The sequence below is a fragment of the Otolemur garnettii genome, unplaced genomic scaffold (genome assembly GCF_000181295.1).
Source record: "Otolemur garnettii isolate 467f Iridium unplaced genomic scaffold, OtoGar3 scaffold00096, whole genome shotgun sequence".
Lineage (NCBI taxonomy): Eukaryota > Metazoa > Chordata > Mammalia > Primates > Galagidae > Otolemur > Otolemur garnettii.
In genome coordinates, this window is record NW_003852491.1 from 567,762 (window position 1) to 581,678 (window position 13,917).

General features: G+C 45.3%; 1 protein-coding gene and 1 non-coding gene across 4 annotated transcripts in view; both read left to right on the forward strand.

Annotated features, from left to right (window-relative positions):
- Window positions 1-6,418: 6,418 nt before the first annotated feature.
- On the forward strand, window positions 6,419-6,500 carry TRNAL-AAG. The gene has a single exon. It is a non-coding gene; the product is annotated as a tRNA-Leu (tRNA).
- Window positions 6,501-6,639: 139 nt separating this feature from the next.
- Window positions 6,640-13,917, forward strand: part of POLR3E (RNA polymerase III subunit E) — a 32,648-nt gene continuing 25,370 nt past the window's right edge. For 2 of the 3 annotated variants that reach the window (XM_023516705.1, XM_023516707.1), the window contains exons 1-3: window positions 6,640-6,810; window positions 11,575-11,648; window positions 13,248-13,298. In XM_023516705.1, coding sequence (XP_023372473.1) covers window positions 11,613-11,648; window positions 13,248-13,298 — 87 coding nt within the window. In that variant the 5' untranslated portion in view covers window positions 6,640-6,810; window positions 11,575-11,612. Of the gene's footprint in view, window positions 6,811-10,271; window positions 10,466-11,574; window positions 11,649-13,247; window positions 13,299-13,917 lie in introns of those variants that run through there. The other variant, XM_023516706.1, reaches the window with a different exon arrangement.

The following is a 13,917-nucleotide window of genomic DNA, read 5'->3' on the forward strand; positions in this document are numbered from 1 at the left end:
AAAAAAAAAAAAAAAAAAAGATGAATTCATAGAAATGATGTAAATTTTTAAAAAGGTAATGGTTGACTATAAAGAAACAATACTTTTCCAGGAAAGAAAAGATAATCATAGTTGAGTGCATGGCCAAGTTGAGTGGTGGAGGGGGAAAGGGACACATTCCAGTTTGCCAGGGAGAATACCAGGTCACGCCTGTGTATTCTTCCTCTCTCCAAGGAAGCATTTGTTTCAGACAAAAGGGTGACTTGCCAAGGTAACGGTTCTTCAATGCATTCTTCTGCAAGAGCAAGATTCCTTTTTGGAAAGCCTGGGTGATTGTGTGGGTTTCTTAGTTGCAGGGAATGAAAATCAATACTGGCTGAGTTTAGCAAGAAGCAATTTTTTGGAAGGAAGTAGCTTACAGAATGGAAGGTAAAACGGAAAGAATCAGAGTTTAGAACGGAAGGCACCAGAGCATGAAGTGGAGATGTAGGCAGCAGAAGAATAGCTCTGCTATATGAGCTAAATGATTAGTATTTGGCATCCAGATTCACCACCCAGGAGAAAACATCTGATTGGCCTAACCTGTCTCGTGCCCAACCTCCTTAGTGTTAATTGACAGTTCCTCCAAAACCACAGAGAAGGAGTGTTTCCCCTAAAAGAAAATCCGTGTTGAAACCAGACATAATGGGGGAATGGATGTTAAGACGACAAGAACACAGATTTCCACCCAGAGAGGGTGTTCTCACTGGGGAGGAAGAGAAGGGTCTAAAGATTACAGAGAAGTGTAAAAGAAAACTTTTCAGATGGTTTTGTTACAAGCATACTTCAAAATTTTATTACAGTCTTGCCACAAGTATAAACCTGCTGGGATTTTAATTCAGGGATGTGTACTTGGTAGGGGCATTTTCAAAAAATTTATTTTTATTACAGTATCACCTATGTAAATTGCACATTCTTAAGCATACAGCTAGATGAATTTTTACTTATGTACACATCCATGTATTAACAACCCAATTCAAGATATAGAATGTTTTCAGCACCACAGAAATCTCCCTCGGGTCCCCTCCCAGGCAATGCACATGATCCCACCCAAATAAGAGCGACTACTCCCTGACCTCTATCTTTGTAGATACAATTTATAGAAGAGAATGATCAGATAACCCTTGTCAGACAAGATAGAAAAGAATGATTCATTAAAGCTCACTGCACTCTTCACTGACAAATGAACAGTTAACTGGGTGGGTAGAAAACTAGTTTCCCAGTACAAATCTCAATGCCATTCAGTTTTATAGAAAAATGCACAAGCCTTTTATCAGGAATGCTAATTTATTGCCAGAAGGAGGTTCATGCAGAAACATTTGGTCTTAGAGCAGATTTTTATTTATTTATTTATTTTTTTGAGACAGACCCTCCAACTCCTGGGCTTAAGTGAGTCTCTTGCCTCCGCCTCCCAAGTAGCTGAGACCACAGGTGCCCGCCTCAACACCTGGCTATTTTTTGGTTGCAGCCGTCATTTGTTTGGTGGGCCGGGCTAGATTTGAACCCGCCACCTTAGGTGTATGTGGCTGGCGCCTTAGCCACCTTAGCCACAGGCATCGAGCCAGTCTTAGACCAGATTTGAGATCATTTTCCTTTTAGGAGGACAAGGGAGTAAAGAATGGAGGGGATCCAGACCCGAGCCTGACACTCCTTCCCACTTCCCACAGCCAGGGGTTTAGGATATGGAGACAGACACTCTCCACCCATAGCCTTTACATTGGGCGTGGGAGGCCAAGTGGGCAATGTTTGATCTGTAGTGCTTGATCTGAGTTCTAATGCAACATTCTGCATCTCCTCCTTGATAATTTCACATCTGATTGTCACAGGACTATTGTGGGCTGCACAGGACTACTTTGGGACAATAAAAAATTCCCAAAAGGCAGCCTTGGGCTCTGCCTTTCAGGATCAGTCTGTAGGCTCCTTGTTATATAAGCATACTGGTCAGGATGTGTTGGTACGGACAGACTCAAATTGCTCTAGAATGTTCTGGCAGAAACATCTCTGGTTTCATCTGATCTATTACCATGACAAGGGGAAAAGGAAGTTATTGGTTCTAATTGACAGCTACTAGTTAGCACTAACTTTAGCAGAAAAGTGGAATTTATTATAATGCTAAAGGGATGTGTTCAAGAATGGGCATCCCACTAGGCCTTGGGAAGGGTGTTGAGCTGGGAACCAGAAACCATCAGGATTTATGTATAACTCTGCTTTTCTTTTTTCTTTCTTTCTTTTTTTTTTTTTTGCAGTTTTTGGCTGGGGCTGGGTTTGAACCTGCCACCTCCAGCATATGGAGCCAGCGCCCTACTCCTTTGAGCCACAGGCGCTGCCCAGACTCTGCTTTTCTTCACTCATTCCCTCTTTTTCTTTTTTTTTTTTTTTCATTCCCTCTTTTTCTATGTATTGGCTTTCTCCGCCTCCCCAAGTCATCTTACAGAATAAGGCCATCCAAATCCCCCTTTCTCCCTAGTTCTAGCCAGTCTCTGAGACTAATTCTAATACAACACAGTTAAATTAACGAATCGATAACTCATTGTGTCTCAGTTCAAATTCTCAAGAATCTGGTCCAATCTGAATCTTATGTCCACCATAGAACCCACTTGCCAGGGCTGTGCAGTAGAGGCACACAGCACAACAGTGTCTGCCAGGGACTCACTCTTTGGGCTGCTCGGACAATTCCTAGAGGAATGGGACTGGGTAGAGATGCCAGTAATTATCCTTCACTGTGGGGATATTTCCTTTTCGAATACACAACTCAAACAAATTAAATCTGTCCTGCTACTAAAACACCATGACTAGATCAATGCTCCCTATTGATTTAGTCACTGATAAATTTTTTGGAAATGCCCCTACCGAGTACACATCCCTGAATTAAACTCCCAGCAAGTTTATGCTTGTGGCAAGACTGTAATCAGGGGCTATTCCTCATTTAGCTTTGAACTCCCCACAATGCCTGGTCTGTGTCCTTAATAGATGGCTGCTTCTGTATTTAAAAAAATTCCTGTAAAAGCAACAAACTCTCCTAGCACGATGAAATCTTTGTATATCATTACTTATATTGAAGGTGGATGGAGGAAAAAAAATGGACTAAAAAGGGATTGAAGAGAGGGAGAGATATGGTATGTCCAAATGTTAGGGGTGTGTACCAACTGGATATTAACCATAAACTTGAATCTATTCCAGAAATGTTTAATATGAATGAACTCAAAACCAGGATTCTACTTACGAAAGTATGATGTATATGGCTTGCTAGAGACATGTCCAGAGTATCACCAGCATTAGTGGAGTCTCTGATTAATTCCCCGGCAAGTTGACTCAGCAGCTTGTGCTGAGCTGAACTAATGGAGAAAGAAAGATGTGCAAATGGTAGAGGGAAAGAGAAATGGCAGAGAATGATAAAGGGAACAAAACCTCAGATATGAGGGACAGTTGAGATTTCTTACACCAATAAATATGAAAAATCAAGTGAAGTGCTTTGTTTCTCAGAAAACTATAGCTCACTAAATTTGACTCAGGAAAAAGTAGAAAACCTAAGAAGAAATAGAAAAAAAGTCATTAAAGTCATATAATTTGGTAATATTTAATAAAATGGAAAATGTACATATGATTCAGCAATTCCTTTTTTTTTTGAGACAGAGTTTCACTATGCTGCCCTTGGTAAAGGGATGTGGCGTCACAGATTATAGCAACTTCAAACTCCTGGGCTTAAGCGATTCTCTTGCCTCAGCCTCCTGAGTAGCTGGGACTAACGGTGCCCATCACAATGCTCTGCTATTTTTTGTTGTTGTTGCAGTTGTCATTGTTCACCTGGCCCAGGCCAGGTTTGAACTCGCCAACCTCAGTGTATGTGGCTGGTGCTATAACCACTGTGCTATGGGCGCCGAGACAGCAGTTCCATTTTTGATCTGTACTCTAGAGAAATATCCATGGACATGAATAAGGAATCATGTACAATGATACTTTCTGCTATATGTGTGTAATGTCAACAACTCAGAAACAAATGTCCTTAGCTTGGAAAGAATTAGATGTATAGACATTGTAACACACCTCAGAAACATAATGTTGGAGTGAAAATAGAAGATTTAGAATAATATTGGTACCATGTGGTAACATTAACATAAAGGGAAAATATACAGAAAACCATACTATCTATTATTCATAGATATATGTAGAAGTATAAGAAATTACTGGAAGGATTGACATCAAATTCATGATAGTTGCAATGGGCAGGAGAGGATGTTTGGGAAGGGGGCTTTACTTTTATTTGTAATGCTCTAATAATTGTTATTCATAATAGTGGAATATATATATATATATATTTTAACTTTTTGTGAGACAGAGTCTCACTATGTCACCCTTGGTAGAGCACTGTGGCCTCACAGCAACCTCAGACTCTTGTGCTTGGGGTGGTGCCTGTGGCTCAAAGGAGTAGGGCGCTGGTCCCATATGCCAGAGGTGGCGGGTTCAAACCCAGCCCCAGCCAAAGAAAAAAAAAGAAAGCTACCAAAAACAAATAAACAAACAAACAAACAAAAAACCCCCCCAAAACTCTTGTGCTTAAGCGATTCTCTTGCCTCAGCCTCCCAAGTACCTGGGACTACAGGCGCCCACCACAATGCCCAGCTATTTTTTGTTATAGTTGTCATTGTTGGTTAGCTGGTTCAGACCTGGATTGAACTGCCAACTTGGGTATATGTGGCTGGCACCGTAACCACTATACTACCCGTGCCAAGCCAATAGTGGAATATATTTTAAAATGAATTTTTAGAAGGACAACATATTTATGTCATTTCCTATAAACTTTTTTTTTTTTTTTTTTGAGACAGAGCCTCAAGCTATCCCCTTGGGTAGAGTGCTGAGGCTTCACAGCTCACAGCAACCTCCAACTCCTGGGCTCAAGCGAGTCTTCTGCCTCAGCCTCCCGAGTAGCTGGGACCACAGGTGCCTGCCACAACGCCCAGCTATTCTTTGGTTGCAGCCGTCATTGTTGTTTGGCGGGTCCAGGCTGGATTCGAACCCGTCACCTTAGGTGTATGTGGCTGGCACCCCAGCCACTTGAGCCACAGGCGCCAAGCCTCCTATAAAATTTTTAATAAAAAATATGTAAATAAGGAACTGGAAGCAAAAAGTCCACAATATTAGCAGTAATTAATTCTAGATCATGGGACCGTGGATGATTATTTTTTCTTTGTACTTTTCTTGTATTTTAAAATATCTATTAATAAATAACAACATTAATAGATATTACAATATATATAATCTAGTGGGGAGGGAAATAGCCAATTGCAGATCTATACTAATAGTAAGATAATATTTCTCTTAAAACCAATACACAATAAACAAATACACAAAATTATTTTCTGTGAATATATATCTCCATTTGAAAATATCCATACAAATTCACAGCAAAAGATCTGGAAGGAAATATATATACTGTTTTAGTTAGTTTTCGGTTGTTTATAACAGAATACCTGAAACTGGATGCTTTATAAAGAAAAATAATTTATTTTTTACAGTTATGGAAGTCCAAGGTCAAGGGGGTGCATTTGGTAAGAGGTTTCTTACTGTGGAGAGGACCCTCTGCAGAGTCCCCAAGTGGAGCTGGGTACCATGTAGTGAGGGGGCTGAGCGCGCTAATGCAAGCGCAGATTTCTCTGCTTTTACAAAGTCTCCAGTTCCACTCACACGACAACTCATGAATCCATTAATCCATTAATCCACTAATCCATGAATGGAGTAAATCCATTCAAGAGCCTTTGTGATCTCCAATCACCTCTTAAAGGCCACACCTTTCAATAAAGCCACATTGAGAATTAAGTTTCCAACACATGAAATTTAGGGGGCATATGTAAACCACAGCATATACTAAGCTGATAATAATGATTACCTCTGCGGAGGGGACTAGGATGGGAGTCAAAGGTCAAAGAGCATTTATTTGTATCTAAAAAGTTTAATATTTGGAGATAATTCACGTGTTATTTGTATAAATAAAAACTTAAACACATAATTTGTCAGAGAGAGCTGCCCAGGCCAGCTCCCCTGGTTTGGCAGTCAGAGTCCAAGGCGCGCGTTACTGCCCCGATCAATCTCCTGTCCTGTAGACACCTAATTCGTGTCGTGTGGGTTACTGTGCAGGTTAACCAGGAGTGTTTCTGGGTTAACCACTCGATTCAGAATACAGATTCTTAAACCGCTTTTCACTTTTCCAAGAAGTCTGGGTGTAAAATATTGTAGCAAATATTTTATTTCAAACACACGGCATATTCTAAATAATTCCATTGGCAACAAATGAAAGCATATATTAAACGAAGAAACGCCGACAGAACACATATCAATTTAAAAAACTCCCCTAAATCTGCAAAATGCCATTAAGTAGTTTTCTAGGAAGCGTTTTCTGCGTCTGGGTAGCGTGGCCGAGCGGTCTAAGGCGCTGGATTAAGGCTCCAGTCTCTTCGGGGGCGTGGGTTCGAATCCCACCGCTGCCAAGGGTTTCCGTTTTGTCCCTTCAACGCTCACTTCGAGCTGTTTTGCGCGGTGATCAGCGCCCCCTGCCGAAGAGCCGGGCTCACGTCCTTGCATGAATGGCGCAGCGGAGAGGCGGGGCCGCGCGCGCCGGGGCGGGGCATTGTGGGTAAAAGGAAGCTCTAAGGTAGGCCCCGCTCCCCCCACGTGTCCGCCGGAGTTTTTCTACGAGCAACATGGCCGCCGCCTGAGAGGAGAGCCGGGCCACTGCCACCTCTGCAGCCCGCGGTAGCTGGGCAGTTGCTGCCGCCCACGTGCGGCCCCCGCGGAGAGGTGAGTCCGAGTAGGCAGCCCTGAGGCTTGGACTACAGCCGGACCGCACTCACGAGGTGGGATTCAACTAAAGGCTTCAAAATAGGCCGGGGAGGCCCACGCCGCGCCGTGCCGAGAGGCTGGCGGCCTCCCGGGACTCGGATGCTTAGGACTGGCAGCTCGCCCTAGTAAACCCGGGCCGCCCGCGGACTCTGACCTGCAGATCCGGCCTAGGAGTCAGAGGCCTCGGCCGAGGCTGGGCGCGGTGACTCAGGGTCCAGCCGTTCTGCCCCGCCCGGGCTGGGCCGGCCTCCTACGGCAGAAACACCTGTCCGGGGGCAGCCCGTGTCCCGCCAGCGTGGCGGCGACTGCGTTGTGGGCGTGAGAAGGGGGGGCCTGACCACCACTAGGGAGGCGAAACTCATTGGACAGTGTGGCTCGGGTCTGGCGGCCCGCCCTATGGGCAGGGGTGGGTACCTAAGTCTACCGAGCCCCTTCGCAGCAGAATTGGGTACTCTGCCCGGCGAGGCCCTAAATTCTTTATTCATTCTATTCATATCTGTTTTGTTGCAGATATGAGTCTGACCATTTGGTCAAAGGAGATGTCAGTAAACAAACAAGGTCGTTTTGTTTGGTTAGCTTTAGGGTCATTGGGCTTGGGGGTGGAATGAAGAAATCTCAGCAATTGGCACTTTCTCATCTGTGAAATGGGGATGATAGATACTCCTACTTCATAGGGTTGTGGTGAGGGCTCAGATGAGCGACGCTCCTGCTCGCAGTGCTTGATTTGTGGCAAAGTCTCTTACCTTCTTCCTTTGAAAGAAAACATGTTGCCAGGTTACAAACCTTCCCATAGGTTACATTTATTACCATACTTCTTCTCCCCCGGTAGTCCTCTGGGTCTGATACATTATTCCGGTGTTAGGGATGAAAATAGGAAAGGTTAAGAGACCAAGCGTAGACACCTCAGGGTGGAGCCACATATGGTAAGCAGAAGCTGCGGGACTTGAACCTGTACAGTTCTGCTTTGCAGTCCAGATGCTTACCCACTAACCCATACTGCCTTTTCTGAAGGAGGTGTGCAGTGTAGTGGTTAAGGCTCTTTGACATCAGCTAAACCTAGGTTTTTGTCCTGATTTCACCTTGGTTTACCTCTCTGAACCTCAATTTCCTCATTTCTAAATAAATCTTGATTTATAGGATTAATGAGAAAATTAAATGTAAATTATTCTTTGTACTATATTGAGTGTCTAATTCAATGCCAGGCACTATTGTAAGTATTGGGAGAATGGGACTAGATTAAAAAAAAAATGATCCCGGTAACAACTTGATGAAGTATAATTATTATCTCCATATTCTGGTTGAGGAAACTGAAGAGCTGAGAGGCCTTTGTGGAACTTACATCCTACCACAGAAGACAGAATATACCTAAGCAAGTAGACCAGGTAGTTTCAGATTATGGTAAAAGCCAACAAGGGAAGAAAACAAGGAGATGTGATAGGACCTGGAAAGGGGGAGGCTCTTTAAGATAGAATGGTCAGGAACCATTCTCTTGGGGGGAAGGAGGTGCTGTCTAATGAAAAGGAGCCAGGCTTGAAGAGCCTTGGGGAAATAGATAATGTGCAAAGGCCCTGAGGTAGCTGGAGCTTGGCCTGTTGGAGGGCCAGCAAGTGGCCACCCAGCCAAGTGGGTGGTAAGGGGAAGGCAGGGGCAAGATCTTGAGGCCCTTGGGGGGCCATGGAAAGAATTTAAACTTTATTTTATGTGACAGTTGAAGGATTTTAAACAAGGAAATGATGTCATTTACTTTTTTACAAGGACTGGTTGCTGGAGGTAGGAAAGGGGCCGTAGAGAGGCTTGTTGGCTTAGTGCTTTTCACATTACAAATCAAGATTTATTAGTGGAATAAGAAATCACCTTAAGGAGATTATAACCAACCTTTTTATTGGGAATATACTTTTTATTTGGACAGAAAACACTGCTGCATCACATATAGTAGGGACAAGTACAGTTAGGTAAAACCTTGTTTTGGTTACATAATTGTACATATTTCTGGGTCATTTATATGAAAAAAATATTTTTTTGAAATTAATTTCTTACTGTGGGTATTAGGCTGAAAACTTTGAAGGCTACTTAGTTGAATTATGTTGGCTGGGAGGATGAAGGGAGGATGCCCTTTGCATTAACCCAGTCAGGTGTCCTCTCCAGAGGGAGGCACTCTGGCTCTCCAGTTGAGAGGGCACCTCATCTTCCCTGATTCTGGTGGCTGGACAGAGGCCAATAGACCACAGCAATAACTGAGAGTGCTTGCATCTTGAGAACCTCCCAGGCAACACCCTCTTAGTGCATGTGATCTGCTCCCTTGAACACCTGGAAGTCCCCAGGCTCTCAGTTGTCCACAGAGGCAGCTGCAGAGAAGGTGAGTACTTGGCATGTGTCTGTGACCCTTAGCAGCGGGTGCAAGTAGAGTGGGGGCTTGGCCTCCCCACACTGCCCTGTGTCTCTATAGTAGCAGGCTCCTAAAACTTGATTTTTGGCTTCTGATTTTTATCTAGTCCACCACCTCCTATACTTTAATGAGAGCCTGTTTCCTTGCAGTTTCTCTCTGTACCAGATCTTCCTCTGCTCAAAATCATTACATAGTTCCCTATTAAATAGCATTCCTGTACTTCATTTATTCAGGCAACAAACATGCATGGAGTTCCTGCTTGGTGGGTGGGTGGGGTACCACACAGGACAAAATAAATGAAATCCTCTGCCTTCACATAGCTTATGGCTTACTAGCAGTGGGGGTGGGGATAGATTCAGAGCTGTAAACTGTCACATGGTGGTATGTCCCATGGAGAAAACCAAAGCGGGGGAGGGGGGATGTTTACAATTTTAAATTGGACAGGGAAGGTCTTAGAGATACGGTGACATTTTAGCAAAAACCTGAAAAAGATGAAAGAGGAACTCGTGAGGTTATTGGAGGCAGAGCAGCCACAGAGACCCAGAGAGGGGATGGGGAAAGGGGAGGGGAGGAGGCCTGTGGGAGATGAAGTCTGAGAGATCAAGAGGCAGGGGTTGTTCAGGGCCTACATCAGACAATAAAGAGTTTGGCTTTTAATCTGAGTGAGAGGGGAAGGAAGGCTTTTATGTGGAATGACATGTCTAATTGGCTGTAGGGACAGGCAGAGATTACAGGGGATAGGGTGGAAGCAGGAAGACCAGGAGGTGGCTGCTGTGAGCGGGCAGTAGATCCAGCAAGTGATCAGGAGCTGTCTAGGCTGGGGTGGCGGTGGTGGGGGCCAGATTTTGGCTGTACTTTGAGGGTAGAACCAATAGGATTTGCTGATGTGGGATGAAAGGAAGAACAGGGATGATGCCAGCACTTTGACCTAAGCAATCTCAAGTTCAGAATGTGTACCTGTAATAATTGAGATGGCTTCAGGGGGTGGCTGGGAGGGGGCTTACATGACATTGAATACCATGGTGAAGGCATTATGCCCTTTTAGGTAGTTCAGGTGTTAAGTAGATAAGATAAAAATTTGCTGGTCTTATCCAAAAGCTGGCAACTGCTTAGGTATGTGGGTACCCAGGTGACTTCCTAATTGATACCTCCTCTTTGGGTTTAGGAAGTGTCCTCTCAGCTGAACTGCTCCTCCCTTCACCTGGAGATCCATAGCCTTTCCTCCAGGTACTGGGGAGGTGCCTTCTGGAATTTCTTCTGGCATCTGTTGTCACTCCTTGTCCAAATCCTTCTGTCCATCAGGGCACAGCCTACATGACCCCCTCACCCCTACCCAGCAGGAAGGCCCTGGCTTATTCTGAGCTCCCTCACCTATACCTGTCACCTGAAGTCAGAGGGCTTGGATTTGAAGTCTGGTCTTTCCTCTTGCTTGCTGTGTGACTTTGGCTAAAGACATGTAAAGTGTCTCCAAGTTTCATTTTGTCTCTTCATTATAAAACGGGGACACTCCAGCCACCTCACAGGGTTGTGTTGAATGCTTGAGAGAAAAGTATGTGAAGAGGGTCATTTTTAGACCAGAAACACAGAGAGAAGAGTCATCTCACTGGGGATTAAAGTCAGCCTGAAAATCAAGTATCAGAGACAGCGTTTGGATGTCATGCTTCCTGTTTGGTGTCTAGCTATTTAAAGCATCCCTGTGACCCTCAGTTCCCCAGTGTTTTAATCATGGCTATAGCCCAGCCAGCCTCTATCTTCTTGCCTGGTGGCAGGTTCTTTTTGAGTGGTGAAGAATTCCTTAAAAGCAGTCATTTATTTTCCCCACGAGTACTGTTGACACATGTTGATGGGTCTACCTGTTTACTCCCATTACTGGGTGGTTTATCTCTTTTTCTTTATTTCTTTGGCTGATGGGGTAGGTAGTTGGCAGTCCACTGTTGACTTCATGGTAGATACAAAAAGGTTGGTTTGGACTCAGAGCCCGTAGCTCAGTGAGTAGGACACCAGCCACATACACTGAGGCTGGCCCAGGTCTGCTAAACAATAATGACAACTGCAACCAAAAAAATAGCCGGTGTTGTGGTGGGCGCCTGTAGTCCCAGCTACTTGGGAGGCTGAGGCAAGAGAATCCCTTAAGCCCAAGAGTTTGAGGTTTCTGTGAGCCATAAAACCACAGCACTCTACCAAGGGCAACATAGTGAGACTCTGTCTGGGGAAAAAAAAAGGTCAGTTTGTCTCAGGCTTCCTCCTTACCAATGCAGGGTCTTTTGCAGAAAAGGTGCCCCTAGAAATGCTCTGTTGAGTGACTGATTATTCAGGTCTCTTGTTCTCCTTTGCAGATCAAGCTTGAGAACTACGCAGCTGGCTCTCCCCTAGTATGGCCAATGAAGAGGATGACCCAGTCGTACAGGAGGTGACTCTGCTGTCCATCCCATTACCTTGTAGGGTTGTGGAACTGGGTTCCTTCTATGCATCCTCAGGCCATTTTGGGACCTTTTGGTGTCCTGGGGACCTCTAATCCTTGTTGTTCCTCTGTCTGGATCCCTCATCCTCTCCCCACATACCTGTATGGCTGACACCCCTCATTCCTTAGGTCTCTGATCCAGCATCACCTGTCAGAGACCTCCCTGTCCCCCTCACCCCTGCAGCTTTCCTCCTACACAGCCCCCTGCATCTCTCCCTTGCTCTTACCTTGGCTGTACCTCCTGCTGGCCATAGTACTTGTCAGCCCTAAGTTATCAGTCTGTTTGCTTTTTGTTCAGTTTACTGCTGTGTCTACAAAGCCAAGCACCGTGCCTGGCACATAATCCATACTTAGTATGGATTCATACCTGAATGAATGAGTAGGCTCTGCAGCTCCCCTTCCTTCCCAGGCTTACCCAGATTCAGCCATTCTACAGTTGCTTGCTGGACCCACTGTGTGCCAGGGGCTATGACACAGCAGGAAGCAGGGCAATGTCCTTGCCCCCCCTGGAGGCCTATAGGTCGTGGGTGACACTGATCAGGAAGGAGTCTCGGGGTGTGATGGGGAGGGGAAGGCAGGTTCCAGAGGTGGCATAAAAAGAGGCAGTTTTTTATGCTTCAGAATCCTTTCAACACAGGACTTAGGTCATTTGAAGTCAAAAGGCAAAAAGTAACTGCCTTTCCCTTCAGCCTCCCTATATGTAGAGCCTGACCTCCAGAAGATCTCTGGGGATGAGTACAGGTGCTTTGGAGCTGTTGCTAAGCTTTTGGATTTGAGTTTTTTAATGCATTGAAGCCATGACTATCCCGTGGTAGCAGAAGTTATAATAGGGTTTGTTCGTGATGGTCTAGGAGAGCCCAAGGGACTCAGGGACAGAGGTAGCATCCCCTGCAGCCATGCTCCCTATTCAGTTGGTGACTCAGCTGAGCCACTAAGATGGGGGGGCCAGTGAAGGCTGGTGAGGCACGTGGCAAGAACACTCTAGGTGGAGGAAAGAGCATGTGCAAAGTCCCACATGATTCATAGGAAAAGCCAGGAAGCAAGAAAAGAAACTGCTGTGAGGTGGGGGAGGGGTGGCTAGTGCCAGGAAGAAAGAAAATGGGGCCAAGTAGTTGGAAGGACCTTGCAGACCACTTGATCGAGGATAGAGGGGCCAGCACAGAGAGGCAGCTCATATGCAGTATGAGCCCTCACCTGCCCAGCAGCTCAGAAAAGCACTTATCCTGACCAGGCTATGTGGGCGAGGATATGTTCTTGTGGGTCGTAGTGAACTGGGTACGAGTCAGACAACTCTTGTCTTGGTCCCTTGGAGCTGCTAGGAGGGATTCCTGGGTACGTGCAGTGTGAAAACTTGGTTTTTCTTCCCCCAAGCCACCTCTCTTGAGCCCTTAGTCCTTGTTTGAAGTGTGAGGGGCATGCATACCCCTCAGGGTGTGATGAGGAGGTGGGCACTGTGCTCAGGTGGCACACTGAGGGCCCATCAGGGTGTGATGGGCAGGTGGGCACTGTGCTCAGCCTCCTGGTTAAGTCTTCTTCCCTTGTTCCCAGATCGACGTGTACTTGGCCAAGAGTCTGGCAGAGAAGCTCTATTTGTTTCAGGTAATTGTGGGACTTGAAGGTGAAGGGGAAAAGCAAGTGTTGATGGGTGGGGAGAAGCTGGGTAAGAAATGATGGGAAACCTCAGCCTTGCTAAGTGTTCTAGTATGATGTGTGTGATAAGATGGCAGTCTCTGCTTTTGCGGGTGGGTTAATGTTAGTTTCTCATTTCAAAGATGAGAATACCAGAGGCAATGCGGAAGAGGCTGAACCATGCAGTGGTTAAAGCTTGGGCTGTGGGGTCAGACTGTCTGGATTGAGTGATCCAACTCCATGAAGACTTAGCTTTGAGCCCTTGGGCAAGTTTCTTAATCATTCTGTGCCTAAGTTTTGTCATTTGCTCAGTGGTGATAGTAATGATGCCTGTCTCATAGGGTCCCTTGAGGTTGGAATGTATCCACATTAAAATGCTTAGAACTTCTTGGCATGAAGTTAGCGCCAGCTTCAAGGTGGAGTCCATGAGCCCTCAATCCTGCCAGCTGTCAGTGTGCCCAGATTATCATCCCAATTCCCAGCCCTTGCTGCTGGTACACTAGATTATCACAGTCGCTAATGTATTGAGCATTGACTGAATACAGGTACTATTTAAAACACTTTACTAAAGTTAACTCATTTGATCCCA